This window comes from Pan troglodytes, chromosome 8 (assembly GCF_028858775.2).
Source record: "Pan troglodytes isolate AG18354 chromosome 8, NHGRI_mPanTro3-v2.0_pri, whole genome shotgun sequence".
Taxonomy (NCBI): Eukaryota; Metazoa; Chordata; class Mammalia; order Primates; family Hominidae; genus Pan; species Pan troglodytes.
This window is the reverse complement of record NC_072406.2, coordinates 37,224,892-37,246,709: the sequence shown is the minus strand read 5'-3', so window position 1 is coordinate 37,246,709 and position 21,818 is coordinate 37,224,892. Positions and strand designations below refer to the sequence as shown.

Genomic DNA, 21,818 nt, shown 5'->3' with positions numbered 1-21,818 from the left:
AAAAACTACCTTTATCACCCACACCCCACCTTCCTCCAAGAAGTCTTTATCTATCTTCTTGGAATTTAGAAATCCTGCTTCCCTAAAAGCTCAAAAACTGGATGTCTCTATCAGGACTGTTTTTTTCTAGTCTGGGAAAAATGCCTCGGTGAGAAAAGCATCAGATACGTACTTTTAAAAAAGTGCAATGTTCATAAACCTGATTCAAAGACTATTTCTGCAACATTCCATGGATTTTATTTTTGGCATTTTTACAATGTGAAAATACAAAACTACCCATAGTCTCAATTTCAGGTTTGTCGTAAGAGTAAAAGAATACACACACACACACACATACACACACACACACACACACACACACACATATCTGGGAATAAATAAGAAATACATGGAGCATCTCAATTTTCAGATTGTCCATCTAACCCTTATCTGTGGCACTTTTACAGCAGTATTCACCGGGCACAATCAGCAGAACGCACAATGCATCGCTTGTTTTCAGCTCTATTCAAAAATCTCAGTTCATTCAATTAAAAAAAAAAAAGCCCTTAAAAACAGCCCTTTAGCACGAACATTGCTATGGGAAAGCTGGGCTTATTGATTCACTTCTTCCTGCCAAGAGAACAATGCCGAGAAACAGAGCGAAATGTTTCCAAATAATTTTTGGCAAAAACTCGGAAGAAAAAAACCCCGCATATTTACCTGTACCCAGAGCTCCACAGGTGAGGTGGCAGTTAAAGCAGAAAATCTAATTCTTCTGGAAGTTTTTGTCTGGAATGGACTCCAGGGTCTTCCTTCGGAGCTGTCAGGTAAAACCCCCCTCCATGTCTGGGCTGTTTTCTTTTGCAGTTTTTCCCAGTGAAACTCTCGTCATTTGCATAAAACCTACTTGTAGCCTATAGGACTTTTTGAGTAGCTACTTGTTAAATCGGCTGTCTTGACATGCTCTTTCAAGCATGACATCATAAATCTCCATGGAAACCCTAACCCCACCTGCCGACATGCCAACATTACCTGTCAGGCAAAGACTTAAACAATCGTCTGAAATTGTTCATTAATGAAACCTTTTTAGGGGCTTTGGATCTCTGCACAGTATAATTTGTGCTGTTGGCAGAAACTTAGCCGGGAACGATGGCTTCATTTTCAAAGCCTGAGCTGTTTTGCAGAAAACAATGATCAAAATTATAGGCGTTCGTTAATCTGCCCCTCCCTGTCTAACAATGCACTTAATTGGTGGAAGAAAAACCTACAGCGGCCATGCGTGTCTCTCTCTGCAGGATAAAGTTACCTTGAAAACTCAGGTCTTGAAAAACCTTCAATTGATACTTCTTTTCGACTCTGTTCTCCACCAGCCCCCTTCCTAGAACTTTTTACCAGCAAAACTTGCAAAACAGGTTCCCTGCCACAGTGTGTATATGTGTGTGTGTGTGTGCATTTCCCCTTGGCTTCTATGGCTGCAGAGGTGGTAGGAAAAGGTGTGGAGAACTTTTTAACTCCTTCCTAACATATCCAGATATTTTGCATGTCTATCCTCGTTTATGTAAATTACCAGAATTACGCTGAAATCTATTCTAGGCTTTGGGAAATGGTCCGTAGGCTCTAAGATACTCAATATCTGAGTCCAGCCCTCTTTCTTCTCACCTCTAAATTCACTGCAGACACACCTCTTACTCCCCAGGTCTAAGACTGCTGACCACTAGGCACCAGAAAATTTGAATAGGACTGAGTTCAAACCCATAGGAGTTTATCATAATGTTATCAGGTCGCTGTCATATGCCACAGTACAAAGTTCTTCAGAGGGACTCAGCAGGGAGCTGAATGAAGCTGAGAAGCACTTTAAGGCAGCTGCGAGCAAGATGTGACACTGCAGAGTTTTGGAAACAGCAGTAGCTGAACAAGCAGTCTGCTGTTAACTTGCCACGGATCCCATTGCAAACTGCAACATATTCAGTGCATCTGTCTTCAAAGGTCAGAGAGCAAACATTAACCTCTACACCTTGCTGGGTGCACCCAGGTATTTACAGAGAGCAATCATAGGTTAAAAAAACTCAGAATGACTCTTTGCATAGCAGGGAATTGTAAACGCTTTGGATCCTCTCCTCCAGTGATTCTGTAAGCGTTGCATTGCCGTAGTTCACGGTCAACAGATGGGAGGTTACCTTTGAAGGGAACCAAGAACTACCCTGGTTTAATACCGCAGCCAGAGTTGGAGCACTCCTCGGAGGCAAGACTATTGTCAGAGATTCAATTAATGTCTCTGTGAGATGAAAATACATCCAGATGAAGCCCACACTTGGGCTTTATACCCAGTGGGGCACAAACACAACATGAAACAAACAAAAACCAGATATAACCAGATCTAGGCTTGATTCGGTCAAATCTGAAGATGGGGTGGAGGCACTATTCAATTACAGTTATTCTTCAAAGTTCCATTAGAGAGAAGAGCAAGTGCAAGTTGATTCAGCAGTCAGAGTGGTTATAAATTATGCCAGATCTTCCCTTTGGGTTATTTAGGAAATTACAGTATCTCAGCTTTTGCTTATTGAATTCAGGCTTGGAAAAGAGAGCGAGAAGAGTCAGAATGTAAAGGCAAATGGAGAGAGTCCAGAAAGAATTCAGATGGGAAAGCAGCTCCATTAACCGTTTCCTCAGTGGACAGGCAGAGGTAAACCCAAGAGAAAAATTTGTAACCAGCATTGACATTATTATGATCAAGACAGAGAGGTCTTGAACAACTTAGAGCTGGGAAAGTGTTTGGCAACAAGGATCCCAGCAATAAGGACAACACACGAAGGCTGGGCAGAAATGCCAAGAGTTGATTAGAGGTGGCCAGTCCAGTGACGATTTTTCCTACCATCCCTGAATGAGAAAAACATCTCACTAAGCCTTAATGACATTGTGATTTGCCTGATGGCAACCTTAGCATCATACTAATCAAATCAGAGCTCAATAAATGCATGTAGATGAGCTATTTTTTCTAAATTTAGCAACATCATGGGTACCTATGATTGACTTGGAGAGCAAATAAGACTTCTCTGTCTTGAATTCGCTTCAACAAACCTGTTTTATAGCAGAGGTAGAAAACGGGCCAGGAGCAGTGGCTCATGCCTGTAATCCTAGCACTTTGGGAGGCTGAGGTAGCAGGATCTTTTCAGCCCAGGAGTTTGAGACCAGCTTGGGCAACATAGCAATACCCCATCTCTACAAACAGTGCAAAAATTAGCCCGGCGTGCTGGTATGTGCCTCTAGTCCCAGCTACTTGGGAGGCTGAGGTGAGAGGAACACCTGAGCCCAGAAGGTTGAGGCTGCAGTGAGCTATGTTTGCACCCCTGAATTCCAGCCTGGGCAACTGAGTAAGAACATGCCTCAAAAAAAAAAAACAAAAAAAAAAACTCCTCACTGAAAAAGCTCACAAAGATAAAAGAACACAAACAGCTGGTGAAAGAGGTTAGACTTAACTATTTATGGCCTGAATTTTTGTTTCTTAAGAAACATGAGCCTAGTGCAGTGGCTCATGCCTATAATCCAAGCACTCTGGGAGGCTGAGTAGGGTGGATCACCTGAGGCCAGGAGTTTGAGACCAGCCTGACCAACATGGTGAAACCTACTAAATACAAAAAAATTAGCTGAGTGTGGTGGCACATGCCTTTATTCCCAACTACTTGGGAGGCTGAGGCAGGACAATTGCTTGAATCTGGGAGGCGGAGATTCCAGTGAGCCGCCGAGACTGCCCATTGCACTCCGGCCTGGGCAACAAGAGCAAAACCCCGTCGAAAAAAAGAAAAAGAAAAAGAATGGAAAAGAAAAGAGAAAAGAAATATGAATTAGAAGTTGTCAGGTAGAAAAGGAATACTTTCTTTCAAGCAAAATATCAATTTTTTTATCATTCAAATAACCAACCCTTATCTCATTTAAGCCTCACAGCAATAGTGTGATGTAAGAACAATCATTATCCCCATTTTACAAATGGAGAAATTCAGCTTTAGAGAGGTTAGGTAATTTCAGTAAGTTTACATGGCTATTAAGTGTTGGAGCTGAGATTTGAACTCAGGCTGACCCGAGATTTAAACCCAAAACACCTGTACTTAACTACCAGGCACTGATACTCCTAGTTTAATAAAATTGCTCATAATTGGGATACTAAGAGCCTAACTAAATGAAGCCATGCTGAAAGGATTTATTTAGTAGATGAGCCTGAAAGTGCATACTGGATTGCAAAGGGTCAACGTGGACCTTCTGCAGATCCTCCGAGATACGGAGTTAACAGACGGTACTGGAGTCTGGGGTAGTTCAGACAGAAACATCAGCACAGCAGCAGCCTTGGAGAAGCAGTATGTATTTAGCTGCAGGCTGTATTTAGTCCTAGAAGGACTACACGGAACAGAGTTAATGCATTACAACTCAGGGCTTAGCCCTCAAAACCCCAGGGCAAACAGATCTCTAGGATGTTGATAAGGCTAATGAAATAGCAACTCTTAAGAAATAGCTGCAATCCGAAGTTCTGGTCTAAAGAAAAACTGTCAAACATGAAAAAGGTAGAAAACAACACATATACATTTCGTAAGTCAAGACCACACTACAAGTATCACCAAAAGATAAGAATGCTTGGATTCTTTAATGAAACATGGACCCCAACTGTGGTAATTCTCTAATGCTAAACCCTTGATCTTTGGCTCTGTGTTTGATTGTAGTTGTTACTTGTTTTTAGAAATTATCCATTCACATTCTGTCAGCTGTTGCTATGGTGCAGAGGGGGATGGTTAATTTCATGTTTCAGCTTGGCCAGGTTATGGTGCCCAGTTGTTGGGTCAAACACCAGTGTAGATGTTGCTGTAAAGGTATTTTTTAGGTGTGATTAGCATTTAAATCGGTAGACTTTGAGTAAGGCAGATGGCCCACCATAATGTGAGTAGACCTCATTTAATCAGTTGAAGACCTTAAAAGCAAAGACTGAGGTCCCCCAAAGAAAAAGGAATTCTGCTATTGGTTCTGATATTCTGAAGAACTGTGACTAATACAGCTGATACCTCCAACATGTATCTGTCTAGTCTTGTTTTCTGGCATAGGGTCCAGTCCTATTTTATCTCCAATTGTCTAACAGTCATTTTCACTTGGAGCAACCACTGTCATTTCAGATACAGCTTGTCAAGACCTAAACTCAAGCCATTGTTTCGCATTTAAATAGCATGAGCCACATTTAAGAGAGAAGAAGAATAGACATACAGTACTTGCTGTCAAATTAAGATGGAGGAATATAATTAAGTCCATCAGTTGTTACACTAAATGCTAGTGGATGGAATTTCCCATTAAAAACAGACTTAACGAATTAGGCTGAAAAAGCAAAGCCAAGTTTTTTGTATGTAGTTTCTTTTTTTTTTTTTTTTGAGACAGTCTTGCTCTGTCACCCAGGCTGGAGTGCAGCGGCATGATCTTGGCTCACTGCAACCTCTGCCTCCTGGGTTCAAGCAATTCTGCCTCAGCTCTGAGTAGCTGGGACTATATGCATGCGTCACCACACCCAGCTAACTTTTGCATTTTTAGTAGAGACAGGGTTTCACCATATTGGCCAGGCTGGTCTCGAACTCCTGACCTCAGGTGATCCGCCTGCCTTAGCCTCCCAAAGTGTTGGGATTACAGGCATGAGCCACCGCACCCGGCCGATATGTATGTAGTTTCTAATAAACATGCTCATTACAGGTTGAGTAACTGTTATCCAAAATGCTTGGGACCAGAGGTGTTTCAGGTTTCAGATTTTTTTTTTTTTTGGATTTTAGAATATTTGCAGTACATAGCTACCAGTTGAGCATCCCTAATCCAAAAATCCAAAATCTGAAATGCTTCCATGAGCATGACCTTTGAGCATTATGTTGGTGCTCAAAAAGTTTCAGATTTGGGAACATTTCATTTTGGATTTTCAGATTAGGGATACTCAACCTGTATTAATACAAAAACGTTGAAAATGAATGATAAGGCATACCTGACAGATGCAAACAAATGTAAATCAAGAGAGATAATATTTTTAAAAAGTTAACAGACACTAAACAGAATGAAGAGGTCATCTGGCAATGTTAAAGACATAACTTATAGAGAAGGTGTGATCATAACTAAAAACCTGCGAAACAAATTCTTAGGAACACAGGGAGAAAAAGATAAAAATACAATGATATGGGAGACTTTGTTATACTTTGCTCAGAAGTGAACAACCTTAAAAAATAAAGACTGAGAAGAAATGAGTAATACAATCAACAAACCCAATATATATGTGTGCGTATGTATGTGCATAGAATAAGGAATAGATAATTGTCCATGAATATCTATGCAATACTGATTGTGTATTTTATTCTAAGAAAAACTTTGTAAACCAATCTTTAAGCGAAATTTAAAAGTAAGAATTTTAGAGATTGCACTCTCTGATCACATCTAACAAAATTATAAATGAGTAATGATAGCTTCAACTACTTGCAAATTAAATACTAAATTAAATATTCCTGGATCATCCCATACTCAAATCATACCCAAAGGTTTGCACTGTTTCCACTAAAGAGATATCTCTTTGGCAGTGCATGCTATGGTTTGGATATTTGTCCCCTCCAAATCTCATGTTGAAATTTGATCCCCAAAGTTGAAGGGGCCTAATGGGAGGTGTTTGAGTTATGGAGGCTGGTGGATCCCTCATGAATGGGATGAATGCTCTCTCTTAGGGGTGAATGAGTTCTCACTTTATTAGTTCCCATGAGAACTGGTTGTTAAAAAGAGCCTGGCACCTCTTCAACACTCTTGCATCCTCTCAGACAATGTGATCTCTGCAAACAGAGGCTCCCCTTTTGGTCATGAGTGGAAGCATCACAAATGGACTAAGAGAGGGCAGATGTTGGGTTTTGTACTTTTTATTTTTATTTATTTATTTTATTGAGACAGTGTCTTGCTTTGTCACCCAGGCTGGAGTATGGTGGAATGATCATGACTCACTGCAGCCTTGACTTCCCAGGCTCAAATGATCCTCCCATCTCAGCCTCCTAAGTACCTGGGACTGTAGGTGTACACCACTATGCCTGGCTAATTTTTCTTTATTCTTTTTTTTTTTTTTTTTTTTTTGTAGAGATAAGGTTTTACCATGTTGCTCCTGAGCTCTGGCAATCCACCTGCCTCAGCCTCCCAAAGTGCTGGGATTAATGAGCCACTGTGCCCGGCCTTGTACTTTTTATATAATGTTCAATGCCAACCTCAAAATGTAGATCCCTAATAAATAAATAAGCATTTGAATGAATTAATCCAAGAACATAACTGCAGGAAGAATGAATAAATGGCAAAGGCTCAAGTTTGACAAGAAAAGACAGGAAGGACAATTTGGACATTTGCAGTATGAGTTCTGCATCTATGCACTGGACTGAATCACACTGGTCTTTTTTAGATCCCTCAACACTGAAAATTTCCATCTAATTTTGTGGCAATTTCCTCTAGCTGACTACCACTTTCCAGGTGTCTCCTGACACTGCCTAGCTAGACTTCGGTTCTTGCCTTTCCATACTTCCCCACCTACCCCTGGGCACTCCTTAGCAGGTTTTCTAGTAGAATCTTATTTTTATTTCTTGCAGAGCTTTCCTTAATATAGCACTGTTCTCAAGATATGTTCTCTTGCTCTTCCATATCACCAATTAAAATGAAAGCTAATGCTGAGGTTGGTGGCACCCAATTAAACATGGATCAAAAACGATGTGTTATGAATGATCCCCATTTAGGATTCCTTTGCTGTTTTTCTGCATTCTGGGTGATTAACGTCAACTGTAAGTCAATTTTGCAAGTAAAACTACAACCCCTGAATTTAGTCTTTTCAATTGTTCAGTCTCTGTCGCAAGATGTCCTACTATGTAATGGTCCAAATCTTCTGAGATGTACTTCAATGACCTTTGAGTCACAATTCAAAGTGTCAGTCCTCGGCCACGTGCAGTGGCTCACGCCTGTAATCCCAACACTTTGGGAGTCCAGGGCAGGTGAATTCGCTTGAGATCAGGAGTTTGAGACCACCCTGGCCAACGTGGTGAAACCCCATCTCTACTAAGAATACAAAAATTACTCAGGCGTGGTGGCACATGCCTGTAGTCCCAGCTATATGGGAGGCTGAGGCAGAAGGCTGAACCCCGGAGGTGGAGGTTGCAGTGAGCCGAGATCATGCCACTGCACTCCAGCCTGGGTGAGAGAGCCGGACTCCATCTCAAAAAAAAAAAAAAAACCCAAGAGTGAAAAATAAATCAGTCCTCCAGGTATCACATCCAAGCTAGCTCCTTCATCTCATCCCTTGAGGAACATCATCTCTCTTAGATCTTAGGCTCTTCTTTCTGTTCATTTTTTTCTTTTTTACTTTTGTTTTTCATCATATCCAAATGTAAATGACTATTGTTCCTGATCATTGACCACATCCTGATTTTCCTTAGACATATCTAAGATTATCTGGAATTTCTCTGAGGACAAGAGATGTTTTTCTACTGATTTGATCCTATCATATTCTTTGCTCACGGGCCTCCAGTATTCCATTAAATATACACTCGCACATACAATATTGTAAATTCTCCAGCTATGACTTGTGATTCTGTTATGACACCATACTCCTTTCACGTGCAGTGCTTGCTCTGAAAATGGTTTTTTCTCAGTTTTCACTTTCTGCGTACTCACCACTATGTATGCAACTGCTTCTTTATTATTTACTTATTTATTTTTGAGACAGAGTTGCACTCCGTTACCCAGGCTGGAGTGCAGTGGTACGATCACTGCTCAGCTCACAGCAGCCTTGACCTCTGGGCATGGATGATCCCCCCAACTCAGCCTCCCAAGTAGCTGGGACTACAGGCAGGCACACTACTGCTTCTTCAGTGCCAAACTCCTTTTCTTCTTCAAATTATTAAAGGCAAATCCAACCAGGATGCTGGCACTTCATCCATTGCAGGATGAGCGTTAAATCTCATTCACACTTACTGACACGAGGCAGACTGGTCCCCAGTCCAGTCTTTCTTTTCCTTAGCATTTCAGAACATCTTCTGTTTCATCCCCCATCAGAGAGGTGGTCTGATCTAGAAGTTAAGAGCAAGGCTCCCACAGGAAGATAACTGGATTTAAATACTGGTGCTGCCACTTACTTGCTGTGTCTCCTCAGACAAGCCTGAACTGCTTTGTGCCTCAGTTTCCCATTCTGTTAACTATAGTTAATAGTAGTGCCTACCCCACACCTGTAATCCCAGCACTTTGGGAGGCCAAGGTGGGTGGATCACTTGAGGCCAGGAGTTCAAGATCAGCCTGGGCAACATGGTGAAACCACATTTCAACTAAAAATGCAAAAGTTAGCCAAAAATGCAAAAGTTAGCCAGGAGTGGTTGCAGGCACCTGTAATCCCAGGTACTTGGGAGGCTGAGGCAGGAGAAATGCTTGAACCCAGGAGGCAGAGATTGCTGTGAGCCAAGATCGCACCTGCCAAGATGCATTCCAGCCTGGATGAAAGAGTGAGACTCTGTCTCAAAAAAAACCAAAAAACAAAACAAATAGTAGTGCCTACCCAACAGAGTTGTAGAGAGGATGGACTACACTACAGGTTCGGCATCCCTAATCTTGAAATTCAAAATCTGAAAAGCTCCAAAATCTGAGATATTTGCATACCAACATGACACTCAAAGGCCATGGTGGAGCATTTCGGATTTCAGATTTTCAAATTAGAGATGCTCAACCAGTAAGTATATAATGCAGATATTTCAAAATCCACCCCCCAAAAAAATTGAAATCTGAAATATTTCTGGTCCCAAGCATTTCAGATAAAGGATACTCAACCTGTAATACATGTAAAGAGAAACAGCACGGCAATTTTAGCTGATGGCAAATAATACGTTCTCCTTACAGTCTTTTCCACCATTATAAATATTTGTTGAGAAAACAGTGCTAAAGAAAATACTGAGCATGTTACTGGCTTTCTCTGTGTTCTTCATAGTTTGCATAAGGATATTTCTTCCCTCTTCCTATTGTGGCTTATTAATATTTTATTTATTTATTTTTTATTTCTATACGTTTTTGAGGAATAGGTAGTATTTGGTTAAATGAGTAAGTTCTTCACTGGTGATTTGTGAGATTTTGGTGCTATTATTATTTGCTGTGCACACAGTATACTAGATTTCTTAATTGCTAAAAAATTTATGTCCTTTCCTCCCAAAAGTTTAGGTAAGAAACTGCTCTGAGGCTGGGTGCAGTGGCTCATGACTGTAATCCCAGCACTTTGGGAGGCAGGTAGATCATGAGGTCAGGAGTTTGAGACCAGCCTGGCCAATATGGTGAAACCTTGTCTCTACTAAAAATACAAAATATTAGCCAGGCATGGTGGTGGGCACCTGTAATCCCAGCTACTCGGGAGGCTGAGGCAGGAGACTTGCTTGAACCCGGGAGGCGGAGGTTGCAGTGAGCCGAGATTGTGCCATTGCACTCCAGCCTGGATGACAGTGCCAGACTCTATCTCAAAAGAATAAATAAATAAACAAAATAAAAATAAAAAAGAAACAGCTCTGTAAACTCATATTCAGTCATTAGTTCACACAACTAAGTAGCTGCTTCTACTAAACATGGCTATTCTCCCATCATTTCGCCATTGGATTAGAATAAATTAATAGCTCTGAAGAGGAAATTCTTAGCTGAGTCTAGTTCCATTTCTAAACTTTTTACTTATTCATTTATTTACAAAACATGCCTAGTTTTTCAAAACATACACTTTCTACAACATTAGCCTTTTATCCAGACCTTCACCGTGGCCAAAGGCTGCGACTTACTGAACAGTGTATAGTATACATGTGTCTTTAGTTTCAATTAGCCTTACTTTTCAGCCTTCACCGGCAGGTACCTTCATAAATATAGATGCATATACGTAAATTTTGAATAGATGGATATAGATCAGAGCCAAGACAAATATAACAGATGCATATATAATGAATTTGGAGTTTTTCACACATAACAGAGGGTAGTACGTTTATTCCCTGAGGTATAAACTGACTCCCTGAGATCTACAGCATACAGCATAATCCATGCTGGAGTTCTGCAATTTGATTTGATACAATTAAATTCATCAAAAATAAGTCACAAAGACGTAGATGCCATTACTTACAGATAGGAATATCTGTTAATATGTTTATATTCTGTATAAATGCCAATGACGTCATTGTACAGATAAAGTGCTAGGTATAACAAAATTGATAAAATAATCAATTACATTGGGAGAGCTGATGAAACAAACTAGAGCAGGAAGATTTTAGTCTTAAGCTAGATTCCACAGCCAAAACCTGAATACAACAAATATCCCACTGGGTACTAGAACCAAGAAGCTACTATGAAGTGAAGTGACATATGCCACTTCCAGGCCAATATATTTAAGAGCATGTATACAACCCATCAGCTCTGTCTCTCTCTGTCATGGTGACCTGGAATCCATGTGTTGAGATGGCATGATCGCAAGAGGGAAGTAGCCAGAATTCCTAAGTCACTGTGAGAATAAGATTTGTGTGTGTAAGAAATAAAATGTTTCTCTGTCATATCAGAAAATACCACAAATATTAATAAATCACAGGGTTAATTTGTTAAGTAGCATAACCTATTAGGTTGGTGCAAAAGTAATGGCAAAAACCGCAATTACTTTTGCACCAACCTGATAGACAATCCTGATTAATACATCAGCTTTAAGACATACTTCTCTTTGCAGCTTTCTTATGATAACCTATATTTGATTTTTTGTTGTTGTTGTTTTAAGAAGGGGTCTTGTTCTGCTGCCCAGGGTGAAGTGCAGTGGTACAATCACAGCTCACTGCAGCCTCGACCTCCCGGGCTCAATTGATCCTCCCACCTCAGCCCCCCAACTGGCATGAGTCATCATGCCCATCTAATTTTTGTATTTTTGTAGAGTAGGGGCTTTCCCATGTTGCCCAGGCTGGTCTCAAATTCCTGCACTTAAGTGATCCAACTCAGCCTCCCTAGGTGTTGAGATTATAGGTGTGAGCCAGCTCTCCTGGTCTCCAGAGCAGTTTTTATACAAACACATTCAAAGGAGGGGATGGTTGAGGAGGGGACCCTAAGGAAGCCTGAGGGGCACTCAGACAGCAGCAAAGCCCTGGTCTGATGGGAGAAACCAGAAGAATGACCTCTTGGCCTCACTGACCCTGTTTCAAATGCTCATATTGGCCGGGCGCAGTGGCTCATGCCTGTAATCCCAGAACTTTGGGAGGCCGAGGTGGGTGGATCATGAGGCCAGGAGATCAAGACCATCCTGACTAACACGGTGAAACCCCATCTCTACTAAAAATACAAAAAATTAGCCGGGCGTGGTGGCGGGCGCCTGTAGTCCCAGCTACTTGGGAGACTGAGGCAGGAGAATGGCCTGAACCCGGGAGGCGGAGCTTGCAGTGAGCCAAGATTGCGCCACTGCACTCCAGCCTGGGCAACAGAGCAAGGCTCTGTCTCAAAAAAAAGAAAAAAAAAAGTGCTCATATTGGTGTTCATTTTCTTATCTCCTTATTTTTGCCCCCTATAATGTTCATGTTAAAGAATAATCCCAACCGGGTGCGGTGGCTCACGCCTGTAATCCCAACACTTTGGGAGGCCAAGGCAGGTGGACCATCTGAGGTCAGGAGTTCGAGACCAGCCTGGCCAACATAGTGAAACCCCGTCTCTATTAAAAATACAAAAAATTAGCTGGGTGTGGTGGCATACCCCTGTAATCCCAGCTACTTGGGAGGCTGAGGCAGGAGAATCGCTTGAACTCAGGAGGCAGAGGTTGCAGTGAGAGAAGATCGCACCATTGCACTCCAGCCTGGGTGACAGAGCGAGACTCTGTCTCAAAATAATAATAACAACAATAATAATAATAATCCCTTTATATCTCTCTTACTCTTTGTTGGACATGTCAGATTTTTAGGTTAAAATGTATTATTAGTTTCTTTTATGATCTGACCACATCAGATAAAAGAATCCACATAGACTAACTGAAACCACAAAGTAGATTCTATATACCAAGTAAGTTAGGTAGAAATTCTGTAAATAACTGGGAGTAAAGATTGAAAAATTAATTTCAGAATGGTTTCTGAGACTAGGAGTGGAAAGTTGGTTTCTGCAAGTAAGAAGCCATCAACATCTATTCATTAGTGAAGACATAAAAAATAGCATTTCCAAACTGTGCAGTTACACAGTGACCACAACTGTGAGGGATTGCTGGACTACAGATCTTTCTGAACTCAGAGTTTTTAAAAGAAGCAACTTTCTTTTTATATAAAATACAGATAGGAATCTATTTTCTATGGTTATTGGTTATTTAATATGCTCTGGAATGGAGTAAGATTTGCCTTTATTTATTTAGTATTATTATTATTATTATTATTATTTTTGAGATGGAGTCTCGCTCTGTCACCCAGGCTGGAGTGCAGTGGTGCGATCTTGGCTCACTGCAACCTCTGCCTCCTGGGTTCGAGCAATTCTCCCACCTCAGCCTCCAGAGTAGCTGGGACTACAGGCGTGTGCCACCACGCCCAGCTAATTTTCTGTATTTTTGTATTTTTTTTTTTTAGTAGAGACGGGGTTTCACCGTGTTAGCCAGGATGGTCTCGATCTCCTGACCTCGTGATCTGCCCGCCTTAGCCTCCCAAAGTGTTGGGACTGCAGGCGTGAGCCACCGCACCCAGCCAGATTTGCCTTTTTAAAGAAACGGCAATGGAAGTCATGTCTATGGCTCTATTGCTTGACCCAATGTGATGTACATGATGTCAACAAACTTTGGAAAAATTAGAGGTGGAAGAAAACCTTTAAGAAAACCAAGGTCCATAGGCCCATAATGAATGAAAAGACCATAAACTGGAAATTCTTTTTTTTTTTTCCTGGAGACCTCCTCTGAGGATAGGAAATTCTGGCCCTGGTTCAAATGTTGGCTTCTTAACTTAGGGGAAAATTACTTAGCCATTCCTAACTTCTTAGTTAAGAAATCTCTTCTTTCTGACTGCTCAAACTGCAATCCATCATTGAATTCTGTGGCTCTGTACCCCTCTCTATCTGTACCATCTATCACATTCTAACTGTATTAGAAACAGTGGCTCATTCCTTCATGCAACAGAAATTTTGGATCTAGCCTAATCTAGGTTGTGTGTTCCTTTAAATGCTGAGTTTACAGAGGCAAAAGAAGAAATGGGTGGTAAGACAAGGTTTCTACCTCCAGAAGATTATTCTAGGTGAGAAAAAGAAATGTAAAAAATATATGTAATGCAACCTGATTAGATGCTACAATGTAAGTACTGCAGTACTGCAATGTTATGACCATCTCAGAAGGCATGACATCTGGGCTGGATCTAGAAAGACTATTCTTTATATGTGAATGCCTATTTCTTTTACTGAATTGAAGACAGGGTTAAGTCCAATGGTTTGCATTCTTCTCAAATACCTTTACCATGGTAGGTGCCAAATAAATATATATGGGATAAATAAATAAAAGAAATATGAATACTAAGCACTGAATGAAAGAAAAATACCAGTTTCAGAAATGTAATAAAGTTATTCTTTAACAATGGAAAAAATTAACCTCTTCAGGTGCTCAAATATTTGTTGACAAAAAAGTCAAGTGAGGCCAGGTGCAGTGGCTCATGATCCCAGCACTTTAGGAGGTCGCAGCGAGAGGATCGCTTGAGGCCAGGCTTTGAAGACCAGTCTGGGCAACACAGCAAGACCCTGTCCCTACAAATAATTTTTAAAACTGGCCAGAAGTGGTGACGTGTGCCTGTAGTTGCTACTCAGGAGGCTAAGGTGAGAGGATCAGTTGAGCCCAGGAGTTCAAGGCTGCAGTGAGCTGTGATCACGCCGCTGCACTCTAAACAAGAGTGAGATCTTGTCTTGAAAAAATAAAAAAGTCAAATGATTGGGCCAGGCATGGTGGCTCACGCCTGTAATCCCAGCACTTTGGGAGGCCAAGGTGGGCAGATCACAATGTCAGGAGATCGAGACCATCCTGGCTAACACAGTGAACCCCATCTCTACTAAAAATACGAAATATTAGCTAGACGTGGTAGCGGGCGCCTGTAGTCCCAGCTACTCGGGAGGCTGAGGCAGGGGAATGGCGTGAACCTGGGAGGTGGAGCTTGCAGTAAGCCGAGACTGCGCCACTGCACTCCAGCCTGGGTGACAGAGTGAGACTCCATCTCAAAAAAAAAAAAAAAAAAAAAAAAAAAGTCTAATGATTTTAAGTACTAATTTTAAAATAAGAGCCTCTGAGACTCTTCTTTGGGACACTAAAAACCGGAATATTATCACGCTAAAAGCTGCCAGTGAAACAGTAAAAGATTCCATCGTTGTATTTCTCAGTGCTCCATGATGTAGATACTATTGTCCTTTGACAAACGAGGAAACTGAAACAGAGAAAGATTAAGCCATTAAGGTCGGGTGCAGTGGTTCACACCTGTAATCCCAACACTTTGGGAGGCTGAGACGCGCAGATCACTTGAGTTCCAGACCAGCCCCATCTCTACTAAAAATACAAAAATTGGCTGGGTATGGTGTATGGTGGTGCACACCTGTAATCCCAGCTACTCGGGAGGCTTGAGGCACAAGAATGGCTTAACCCAGGAGGTGGAGGTTGCAGTGAGCCAAGATCGCACCACTGCACTCCAGCCTGGGTGACTGACAGAGTGAGACTCTGTCTCAAAAAAAAAGAAAGAAAAAAGAAAGAAAGATTAAGCTATTAGCCCAAATCATAGAATTAGCATATTGTGAAGGCTGGATCCTGATGAGTCCCGCCTGCATCCAGAACGAAGCCCTTAGCTGCCAGGCAATGAGGCTGTACAGCCTGACCGCCCTGCACAACTAAGGTTATGCTGATAAGAGTCCTTAACGATCACAGCTACTATTACGCAGATCAGCATTATGTTGCAATAAGGGCCACCCGCATTTTTTGAAGACTGTAGAAGGGAGTTAAGGTGACCTCTTAGCCTTTCAATAATTTTAGACTAAAGAAAACTCTTGACCAATATATTTTTTAAAGACAAACAGAAGTTTTGCAACCGTGAATCTTCCAGTGTTTGAAGTCAGATTTGGAAACATAAGGCATGCTCTCATTCTTCTTATGTTTAATAGCAGGAAATTAGAACCTAGATTTTCAGTCGGGTATGATGAAGCACTCCTGGACTCCCAGTTATCTGGGGGTGGGCGGGGTGGGTGGTGGGTGCTGGGGTGGGAGGATTGCTTGAGCCACGGAGGTTGAGGCTGCAGTGAGCCATGATCATGCCACTGCACTCTAGCCTGGGCAACAGAGCAAGACCCTGTGTTCCAAAAAAAAAAAAAAAAAAAAAAGAACCTAGATTTTAAGAGATTTCATGTTAGACGGCAGATACATCACTTTCAACATCTTATTCTCTATCTTGCTGATTGGCTCTCTTCTTATCAAGGATACTTCTCTGAGAGGAAGCCAGAAAAACAGCTGCCAGAAGAGCATCTGGTATTAAGAGCCTCAGTATCTGGAGGAGAGCATCAGATGTGTGTTATCTGACTTCCTTCTCACAGCTGGCTGTGTAATCTTCCTGCAAAGGAAGCCTGGGATAGTCCATACTGAGAAGGTCCAGGAGGAACAAATGGCATTGCACAGAGGAAGACAGGAAAGAGGAAATGGGTGGTAGGAGAAAAAGAGTGGAAAAGACAGAAGATGAGACGATGTCTGCAGCAGTTTCATAGGCCATGTCTACACTGATCTCTGGTGTTTACAATGCTGGTTGGGGTTTGCTTGCAGAAGGGCAATGACAGTGTTAGGGGCGTTTGAACCAGAGCAACTCCATCTTAAATAGGAGCTAGGTAAAATGAGGCTGAGACCTACTGGGCTGCATTCCCAGACGGTTAAGACATTCTAAGTCACAGGGTGAGATAGGAGGTCATCACAAGATACAGATCATAAAGACCCTGCTGATAAAACAGGTCACAGTAAAGGCGCCAGCCAAAACCTACCAAACCAACATGGCCACAAGAGTGACCTCTGGTGGTCCTCACTGCTACACTCCCACCACTGCCATGACAGTTTACAAACGCCATGGCAACGTCAGGAAATTATCCTATATGGTCTAAAAAGGGGAGGCATGAATAATCCACCCCTTGTTTAGCATATCATCAAGAAATAACCATAAAAATGGGCAACCAGCAGCCCTTGGGGCTGCTCTATGGAGTAGCCATTCTTTTATTTCTTTACTTTGCTAATAAACTTCCTTTTGTCAGCATGGGGGCTCACACCTGTGATCCCAGCACTTTGGGAGGCCGAGGTAGGTGGATCGCCTGAGGTCAGGAGTTCGAGACCAGCCTGGCCAACATGGTAAAACCCTGTCTCTACTAAAACTACAAAAATTAGCTGGGTGTGGTGGTGCATACTTGTACTCTCAGCTACTGGGGGGCTGAGGCAAGAGAATTACTTGAACCTGAGAGGTGGAGGTTGAAGTGAGTGGAGGTTGCAGTGAGCCAAGATCGCGCCACTGTACTCCAGCCTGGGCAACAGAGCGAGACTCCATCTCAAAAAACAAAAACAAAAACAAACAAACAAAATTCTTGCTTTCACTTTATGAACTCACCCTGAATTCTTTCTAGTGCGAGACCCAAGAACCCTCTCTTGGGGTCTGGATCAGGACCCCTTTCCTGTTAATAAGAGAATAAAAATGTATACATAGATTCATGCATTAAAAACTCTCTCCTTTTGGATGGTCAGCTTCGAGTACAAAAGAGGCAGAAAGATAGAATGTGACTTGTTCATCCCTCATTATCAGAGAAGGGACAGCTGGCCAGCCATGGCAGAACTAGCAATGTATGTAACAGCAGATCAGAGCTTGAGAACACCAAAATATATTCATTACTCCTTTCAACCTTAATTATAATTAGGCTTCCCTTGTAATTGTTTTAACCAAAGCCACCATTATTACAGCAATAACAATAATTATAACACTACAAATAAGAAGAGTAACAATAATCATTATTTTTGACATGGAAAAATATACCATTTTTGACAGGCCAATTTCTATATTTCTCGGCAAAATTGATACTTTTGTTTTAGAGACGGGGTCTCATTTTGGGGCTTCAGTGATCTTCCCACCTCAGTCTCCTGAGAAGCTGGGACTACAGGTGTGTGCCACCACACCCAGTTAATTTTTTAAAATTTTTTTGTTGAGATGGGGTCTCGCTATGTTACCCAGCTGGTCTCAAGCTCCTGGCCTCAACTGATCCTCTAGCCTTGGCCTCCCAAAATGTTGGGATTACAGGTATGAGCCACTGTGCCCAGACTCTTTTTAAAATTATCAAAGAATTAATCATTAGCCCATCCTTATAGCAACCAGGATTCTTGTTCTTTTCTCCTCTTCTGGGTTTACTGACTGTTGGAAGTGTGAACAAAAAGCAAACATGAAGTCCATAAAGCACGTTTCATATTTTTAGCCACTCAGATAATGATTCTCTAGAAGAGAAGATTGAATTTAAGGAAGAATATGAGATTGAGAATAAAGTATAGATTTCAATTATTCGGGCTGATGCCAATCTCCATGTCCATGGATAATCAAAGGCTGAGTGAGTTAGACATAATTTTTGCACCTAACTGGGAAGACAGCAGACTTAAAACACTGAGCTTTTCTCCCTTGTGTGGAAATCAATATCATCCTGCCCTCCTTCCCACCCCCACCCATCACATATATGGTTAAGTTCTTTCTGCTTCCTTCCCTACATTCTCCATACACAAAGGTCAATCTGGTAACTCACCAGTGAGGTCAGTAGAGGAGGCCTCATATCTCCTGCGACCCCAAATCTGCTCTATCTGCTAAAAGTAATTGCACACAGCCAAGAAACAAAAACATCCCTAGCCACAGTTGGGTAATGTCTATATGGCTGTCAAAATAACCAGAGGAAACAGGTAGGTGAAGACAGAAAGCTAGCACAAAGCAACGCATGCAGAAGGAGCACATCTGTGATTCAAAAGAAAAAAAATGCCAGGCACAGTGGTTCATGCCTGTAATTCTAGTACTTTGGGAGGCAGAGGCAGGAGGATCACTTGAGGCCAGGAGTTCAAGACCAGCCTGGTCAATAGAGCAAGACCCCGTCTCTACTACCAAAAATAAAAAATGAGCCAGGCACGGTGCTGCATGTCTGTAGTCCTAGCTAGTCAGGAGGCTGAGATGAGAGGATCTTGAGTGCAGGATTTCTAGGCTGCAGTGAGCTATGATAGCACTACTGCACTCCAGCCTGGGTAATACAGCAATAACCCATCTCCAAAAAAAAAAAAAAAAGGCCGGGTGCGGTGGCTCACGCCTGTAATCCCAGCACTTTGGGAGGCTGAGGCGGGCGGATCACGAGATCAGGAGATCGAGACCATCCTGGGTAACACGATGAAACACCGTCTCTACTAAAAATACAAAAAATTAGCCGGGCATGGTGGCCAGTGCCTGTAGTCCCAGCTACTCAGGAGGCTGAGGCAGGAGAATGGCGTGAACCCGGGAGGCGGAGCTTGCAGTGAACCAAGATCGCACCACTGCACTCCAGCCTGGGCGACAGAGCAAGACTCCATCTCAAAAAAAAAAAAAAAAAAAAAGAGCAGAAACAAAACCCTAATGTCAGCTTTTTAAGGAAAAGGAGTTACCACAAGTCTGTATCTGTAAGATCTATTTTACCCTGAAAATACATTTATGTATTTGTGTATTCATTCATTCATTACTTCATTCATTCACAGTGCTAAGCACTCCGTGCTTTCAGGGTACACAGTAGTTGGTGCCATGCTTTCCTCAGTAGATAATACCCCTTCATTCCCTGCACTTTAGATGTGTTTAGATGTGTTTGTGGTTGAACATGGGAACACTCTTTTGGGGAACTGCATACTCTCTAGGCCCTTCCTCTCTGGCCTGGCCTCCTGTTCTCTTGCTGTATTGGCAAAGAAGACTGAGCTTGCAGGCAGAAGTTTTCTACACCCGGCTTCCTCCTCCCAAGGCCCCAAAGAGATCCAGAACAACTAAATAGTATGCACAGTCCACTAAGCTATCCTTTACCTTTTACAAAGAAAGTAAATTTGCTTTCCTCGATGTTCATTAGAGAGCGAGCTACACAAGGAGAAATGAGAGCGTATTCGTACCTGGTCTCTCAGCCTCTCTTGGTGACCCATGATTGCAGAGGCGTGGTGGGGGTACTTCTGCTTCAGATGTTCTAGGAACGCTTCTCTCTTCCGATCCATCTCAGATGTTTGCATTCCCAGTATTTCCTTGGAACTTCGGGGCCCCCCTAGGGTGTGTCTCCTTGGGATATTACGGGAAGACTTGGAAACTGAACCACGACTGTTTCCATTAGAAAGGCGTTCCTTGGTTCTGCGGCATTCTGCATCTTCTGGTGATGTTACATGCAGATTGCCTTTGCCTTGTTCTGAAAGACAAAAAAATTCGGTTCACAATTAATGATTTCACACTAGAAGTCTCATTTGCAGAACACCAAGAGGGTTTGCGGCAGTTGTTAATGTATGAATGTTAACTTCGCAAATCTTTTTTCTTTTTCTTTCTTTTTCTGCTTTGCAGCAGTCAGGGGAGAAAATCCACAATCAAAGAAATATGAAAAATCGTACTTTAGAAATAAAGATGTTCACTGGGCATGGCGACTCCTGCCTGTAACCCCAGCACTTTGGGAGGCTAAGGCGGGAGGATCGCTTAAGCCCAAGAGTTCGAGACCAGCCTGGGTAACATAGTAGACCCCTATCTCTACAAAAAATTAAAATTAGCCAGGCGTAGTGGTGCACGCCTGTGGTCCCAGCTTCTCGGGAGGCTGAGGCAAGACAACTGCTTGAGTCCAAGAGGTCAAGGCTGCAGTGAGCTATGATCGTGCCACTGCATTCCAGCCTGGGTAGGTGACAGTTGTGAGACCCTATCTCAAAACACAAAAACAAGAAAACCCTCAAGAACACTTGGTTAGGCTACTTGTGTGCAGGCAATAGGGTTATTCCTTATCCTTGTCTGTAATTATAGAAAGAGTTAACTCCAGTGATTCTGATTATTTCTGTATTTTTAATAACAGTTGCATTCTGGTAACAGGATTCTTATATAAGCTCAGTCGGGTTTCTGAAACATTTGTTTCATCACCAAGAACAAAAATAGCTATCACCCTGTACGTAAGTAATTATTGACACATGTGAACCATTTGAAAATTTTATTTTCTCATATTGGCATAAACCAAGCAAGCATAAGAATACCATCAGAAGTAACAATCGAGGGCCGGGCGCCGTGGCTCATGCCTGTAATCCCAGCACTTTGGGAGGCCGAGGCGGGTGAATCATGAGGTCAGGAGATCGAGACCATCCTGGCTAACACAGTGAAACCCCGTCTCTACTGAAAATACAAAAAAATTAGCCGGGCGTGGTGGTGGGCACCTGTAGTCCCAGCTACTCGGGAGGCTGAGGCAGGAGAATGGCGTGAACCTGGGAGGCAGAGCTTGCAGTGAGCCGAGATCACGCCACTGCACTCCAGCCTGGGAGACAGAGCAAGACTCCGTCTCAAAAAAAAAAAAAAAAAAAGTAACAATCGAGGGGTTATAAAGTAAAGGCTTAGACAAATTTTACTTGAGGTGGACTTTACCTAAAACACAGTGAAAAGGAAGAGCAATGGTACATCCTGATAGCTTGGACCTAAGACATCTTGCCTTCTGAGCTGGCTTTGAAGGGACAAGTTGGTTTCTGCTAAGAACAGATCAACCAAGTCATATGATGTCAATGCTGAGAGTGGGGAGCATGTAAAGGGAATCTCCATTCATCCTCGATGGTTGGGAGATGGGGTGTCAGGTATGAATATTCC

At 42.2% G+C, this 21,818-nt stretch overlaps 1 protein-coding gene across 34 annotated transcripts in view; it reads right to left on the bottom strand.

Annotated features, from left to right (window-relative positions):
* Positions 1-21,818, bottom strand: part of KIAA1217 — an 854,498-nt gene that overhangs the window by 309,043 nt on the left and 523,637 nt on the right. For 30 of the 34 annotated variants that reach the window (XM_063781488.1, XM_063781487.1, XM_063781489.1 and 27 more), the window contains one exon: positions 20,120-20,403. In XM_063781488.1, coding sequence (XP_063637558.1) covers positions 20,120-20,233 — 114 coding nt within the window. In that variant the 5' untranslated portion in view covers positions 20,234-20,403. Of the gene's footprint in view, positions 1-699; positions 5,381-20,119; positions 20,404-21,818 lie in introns of those variants that run through there. The other 4 variants (XM_009458080.5, XM_063781493.1, XM_063781492.1 and 1 more) reach the window with 3 other exon arrangements.